Here is a 5,974-nt window from a genome sequence, read left to right as displayed (position 1 = left end):
GATATAGTGACTTATGTGATAGCTAAATTTAACTAGAGTGTACAGTTTAGGACAACACCTGGTTGATATGGTAACGTAATGAGAAAGCACTTTTCAGGACGGTTACTCAATAGTACCAAGATTGTACCGTCATTGTAAAGTAAAGTGACGGCAACAGCTGTGTTTGTACTTGACAGATATTTGCTTAATTTAAGAACCAAATAAAACTAAAGTGAATTGATAAAAATGTGACTTTCTTAAAAGAAATACGTGTCAACAAAATGTAGAAGCTGATAAATATATAGTGTCAAGTGTACTCGATCACGTATTACACTGACTGTTTGATATGAAATGTAATTTATAGAGAGTACTTACAGGACGGTTACTTTACAGCCTCAAGAATAATATGTCATTGTATAATAGCCATAGACCTAGTACAGAATAGTCACGGTAGCAGCTGTGCAATGTATTTGACTCAAATCTCTTGTCAGGACTGGTCTAGATATTTTATATTTTCTACAATTATATCAGAAGATCTCAACAAATTGAACAGTGTGCAAGGAATTTTTAAATATAATAACCAATGAAAGATAGTGTTAATTCTTACCTCAATTAGTGGACCGTCCCTTTACATTAGAACTCAGTGTTTGTTTTTGTTAAATATATTGATAAGGTATAATTACGAACATGTGCGTGTTTTACTGGACAGTCTCTATCTTCTTCATATCTTGAGGTCTTAGCTTTAGGTAAGTGACAACTGGATCAAAGTTGTTTTGTTTACTTTTATGCTCAAGGTTCGCACTATTCTGCTTTGTTATATTTGAGTTGTCGTATATCAGCATAGTATTTTAGTACAATATTGTAGAAATCATACCCGTAAATATTTGTTGCTCGGTATCTGGCAGCAGTTCATCGATTAATGTTCCGTGTTCTGTTTCCTGGTATTTTGTAAACGTCCGTTTGATAAAAAGATAATAACTATAAGGTCCTCGTCATATAAAAAGAACTTAAACAAAAAGTCTCCAGATGGTAGGAATATACATTATTTGCACACTTATTTAGCACTCTAACTATAATAGAGATGTAACCGCACACAGGTCAATGTATTATTACTCCATAGTGCACACACACCGCACTGTGCGGATTGTTTCTTTGTTTGTACCAGGTTTATTGATCGTAGTGTTTATCAAGATTTAGAGTTTTTTTGAAGTTTTGAGGTTTAATTAGTCATTAAATATATTGTCATTGGTACTCGCTAGCCTTTAATTACTTTATATAATTGCTGTTAAATGTTTTTGAATTATAATTATTTTTTCTTTGATGCACTGTAGATCTTTACACATCAGTTCAAACGTTCAACTTTTCATTAATTCTGAACATATTATACAGGGTAAAATAAAAATAGGGGTCCTAACTCCTAAGTGAATCAAATTGATGTTGGTGTATTGTATCCATCAACAATGTCCTGCGTCCTTTCGAAATTAAAGTTAGGAGACCACTTGTCGTACACATTGTATCTCAAATTTCAATTTGCATGCATTAGGACTTTAGGAATTAGGATCACGCATCACTGAAATATTGTTCTTGTGGGGGATAAACTCCCAAAATAGCCTTTACTTAAAACGAATACTGAAAAGCGAATTTTTGATAACAATTTTCTAGATCATTAATACATAATACGATGTTGTTACATTGAAACGTTGAAAATGTTCCTTATTGTCCTGATAAGAGTCTTTTCCTTGTTGCAATAAACGGGAACACTTCGAATTTTGCCCCAGGTTCATTAAAATTATGCGACTGATAAATAATGTTCCGATCATTGTACATTGTACAATATCAATATGTAATAATACACAATAATGAACAAATACATGGTGTACCAAGAAACGGACTGAGTACGAGGGGTACCCACTTTCACTTCCATGAGGCTATCTTAGAGTATAATATGAATATTGTACAATGTACAATGATCGGAACATTATTTATTACGTAGTCGCATAATTTTAATGTACATTGCAAATTGTTGTTTTCTTGAAGTGTTATATTTATAAGCCGTGTACTTGGATCACCGACCATGGTTGAGAGGACATTAAATTTCAGCACTTTTCATATTTTGTCATGCTCTTGTTATCTGCTTCAGTTTAAATTTGTTTGTTGACTGATTGATATATCATTATTCTGCCTCTTATTTGGTTGCATCGCAATTTAACGCTGCATTTTAAACTGATGATACAAGTAGAGGAAATGTTGTGATGGTTATTGGTTACTGGTACTGGTAGTAGTTTTTTTTATTATTCTCGAGACGATATCGTCTCGATATATACAATATACACTATCCTACGAAATGAGTTTGACAGCTGAAATCAATCTCTTCTCACTAAATTAACTGCTACGTACCAGTGAAACCCGAGCATGAGTTGACAAGTTATGTCAGGACACCGTGTCAGTCATAAGAACCCCAGAATTAGCCAATATAGAAGACACGGGTGTGGTGCCGGCCCACAATGAAGAAGCCCGATCTGCAGAACATGGTGGAGTGGAGGAGGTTACCAGAGAAGCTGTTATGAAGTGGATACATGACGGACATCCTGAGCAGCAACACGATGTAAGATCTGATTGTGTAACATTACAACATTGTATTGCATTGATGTATAATTAATGCACCTTTCTATTCCGTACCTTTATATACTGGGTATCTTGTAATAGGGGCCTCTTCTTTTCTGCAACCCTACTTTTAGTCAATAAGCCCGCTTTTTTTCAGTTCGTGTAAGAATTGTTTTATAAGAGCCACGATAATCATGGTTATTATTCGCAGATGTATTTCTACACGAGTAAAAAATCAACACTATTATTCAAAACTTGGGAAATAGACACAAACACGGGCAAGCATTTTAAATTATATTGGAAAACATTTTCAAACACCTGACATTCAGGAGATTACCATGTTATCAGTATTAAGTATTTTAACTCCAGTACTTCATCTTGATATACCACAGGCCCATAGGCAAAGTCTTTACACAAGCAATATTTGACATACATGTGTTTTAAACGCCACATTTTTCAGAGTTTTGGTTAGCGATATTCGGCATCATAGCCCTGGGGGTTGTTTACGAAATGCTTCAGAGTTTTCGGTCCTGTCTAATTTTAGAAGCGAGAACAAACGAGCACTTGGAGGAGAATAAGCCCATTTTACAAAGAGGAGAAGACAGAAGGTGAGTTTCTAATTTCTATGAAGTTTCAAGGAAGCAAGGAAGTACAATAGAGTACAATAAATTATTTACCGTTTATTGCACTGCTCCCTTTTCTGCAATTTTTTCTATCTATACCTATTTCATGAAATGGATTTTATTTCAGCTGCTTCGAGAAGTTGTGTGTACACAGTGTTTTGACGGTAATCTACACCCTGGAAATGTTCATCATGTTCATATTAATGGTGATATTTATGTCGTATAACGTGTACTTCTGCATAGCAACTTTATTGGGAGTCGCTTTAGGATATTTCTTTTTCGGGTCATCAAGAGTTTACGCTGGACAACACTGACCGATATTAAATGTTATGAATGCGTAAAATATATCTCATGATCAATGAAGAAGTTAACGTCAAGAAGCTCACAACATAAGTGATAAGACTGATGGAAATCACAAAGATACTGACAAGACTTTCGACGACTATCGCACGGGTTTAGATTTGTAGCGATACTAGATTAGCAGGGCAACCGTTATTGATATCCAGATAAACCTTACACTGCGCTCCAGACGTTGACCCCAAGAGCAACTTCAGTGACCGATGGCTTCAAAACTACAGGCCCCAGTGATCTCAAGATTCAAGAAGAAGTTCGGACTTACCCCGCGTTCATGTTTTGATATTTATGATCGCTCGATAACAAAAGAAACGGGAAAATAATTAATATCATGCAAACAAGATGATTCCAATCCGCATGGTCGAATGATTTTCTTCCCGTGCCCTATTTAGTATTGTTTCCCTTCATTGTAAGTGAACTTTTATGTTATCTGACTGGACATAATACCCTATTGACACTGTTTTTCTTATTTGTGCATATTCTTGATCTTCCGAAATAACTTGCAGCTGCATAAAGAGATGGGTATTACTATTATTGATGGACTAAGAGTATATATATAGTATAATAGGTAAGGAAAATTTAGATTTTGAATTTAAACCTGTTACATATTAAGTTGCAGTGATTGACGGAGACGACATTTAACAAGATTCTTCTGAATCAGAATTTTTGCTCTAGAGCAAAAATTATACATATAGATAAGGTTTGGAGATAAGGTTTGGAGTATAGATAAGGTTTGGAGTATAACATACTTTACAGAATTAAAAAATAAAAACATGCAACTTTATTCGCGACTGGTTGACACACTAATATTATGTCATTGGTTAATTAATAAAACAATTAATGGAGATGACCGCTCTCCAGGATCATCAGCCAGATCAGATCCGCGGCAGTGGGACCTCTAGTTCTTTTAGACCCTGTCACACGACATGATCTAGCAGAGCTACGAGGCTGGCACGAAGAGCAAGTAATTTTTCTATCTTGCTCCCCCCACTGTGGCATAAGGCCGACTAAAATAAAATGACTTAGACATCTATATTGTGGTTGCTTAAGTCTTTAAAAGGTTTTCTAAAATCCGATTTGTAGTTGTAAAATCGGTATTGTAGTAGTAAAATCCGGTACGTGGTTATAAAAGCACATTTGTAGTGGTTTCAGGTTCCGTTTTTCATTTCAGTCCATTTTCGTGATCTTTAGTCCTTATCTTTTATTCCTCGTTATCTTCTTTACCATCGAGTGGCAGGAGTTAGATTCATGAAAGGAATAAAGTTGTTCCCTCGGCCTCCATGACTGAACACGTCGTCAAAGTTGGTCCAGGGTCCACGACGCCACGATGGTTCTGATCGTCGGAGACTTTCAATAGAGTTCTTCATGAACATCTTCAATTTATCCAAGGATGCAGCAAGCTCATCACCGAGTGATGTCGATTTACTGTCGAATGCATACGCTGCTCGTCGACGGTAAGATTTGTTCCTAAACATGTTCTTTACTTTAGTCCGAACGATTTTCTTTCGCTTCCCGTTAGGAAGTAAGTTGAAGGGCTGTTCAACTTTGGTCCCTTCGGTGTAATTGAAGGAATCACTCCAATCGATCTCATTCGGGTCATCCTCGATACTCCCAGGAAGAATAAATGAAGATAGGCCTTCAACCTCGTTGATTTCTTCAATCCAAAACACACCTCGACCGTTGTCAGCGATCTTGTGTGTGTCAAAATTGACGGGCAGGTTATCATCTTCATCGGAACAAGAGTCCAGCGATGGAGCTCTTCTCATGAAATCAGGTTCTATCCTGATTTCCTCCACTTGGGTTATCTCGTATCGAGATCGTCTGTCTAACAATGAAAGAATCATCTTTAGATAGGTAGATTTTTTAGGTCAGGAGAAAAATTTCTGTAACTTTTTCTAGATTGACAATGCACAAAGCAATCATGCACGTGCAACGTGGTCTATTCGTACGGATCAAGCTGTTACCTAGCAATTTCATCATTATGAAGGAGCAGTAAAGCATGGTCAGCCACTAAACTATACATGTTTGGTAGCTGATATCATAGGCGATTTAACTGGTAAATTAAATCATTCAAAAACAATAGATTAATTAACCAGAACACGATTTGAAATAAAAGTAATGCATACTGTGTATACGTACGTGCGCGATACGCCGGTCGCGTCGCGCGCGAGTACATTTACATACAACCGAGTATTGGCGGCCTACGTTTAATGGAGTCTTAATACAGTTCCTAAACCGTCTCTGAACCACCGCAGCTAAGTTTTTACGATTTCACTACGAACGGAACTATTTACTATTAACCAATTTAAAGACTCGTGTACTGAACCTAACAAATTATCTAATACGCTTGCACAATTACCATCAACAATTTTGCTTTAATCAGAATATATATAGTCACAAGGAAAAGACGTTCA

At 36.3% G+C, this 5,974-nt stretch overlaps 1 protein-coding gene across 1 annotated transcript; it reads left to right on the top strand.

Moving 5' to 3' along the window:
* The first annotated feature begins 2,329 nt into the window (after positions 1–2,329).
* LOC134821156 (uncharacterized) lies at positions 2,330–3,952 on the top strand. Its single transcript, XM_063831827.1, has 4 exons — positions 2,330–2,584; positions 2,795–2,861; positions 3,044–3,191; positions 3,334–3,952. Exons 1-4 carry the CDS (start codon positions 2,543–2,545, stop codon positions 3,518–3,520), a joined length of 444 nt encoding a protein of 147 aa, XP_063687897.1. The 5' UTR covers positions 2,330–2,542; the 3' UTR covers positions 3,521–3,952.
* The last annotated feature ends 2,022 nt before the right edge of the window (positions 3,953–5,974 follow it).

This window comes from Bolinopsis microptera, chromosome 9 (assembly GCF_026151205.1).
Source record: "Bolinopsis microptera isolate Bmic1 chromosome 9, MBARI_Bmic_1.0, whole genome shotgun sequence".
Classification (NCBI taxonomy): domain Eukaryota; kingdom Metazoa; phylum Ctenophora; class Tentaculata; order Lobata; family Bolinopsidae; genus Bolinopsis; species Bolinopsis microptera.
The sequence above is the reverse complement of the archived record's forward strand: the minus strand, read 5'-3'. Positions and strand labels throughout refer to the sequence as shown.

Coding starts and splice junctions, on each gene's coding strand:
- LOC134821156 (XM_063831827.1), top strand. CDS start 2,543: ATGAAGTGGATACATGACGGACATCCTGAGCAGCAACACGAT. Junction 2,862..3,043: donor GGAAATAGACACAAACACGG/GCAAGCATTTTA, acceptor CACATTTTTCAG/AGTTTTGGTTAGCGATATTC. Junction 3,192..3,333: donor CAAAGAGGAGAAGACAGAAG/GTGAGTTTCTAA, acceptor ATTTTATTTCAG/CTGCTTCGAGAAGTTGTGTG.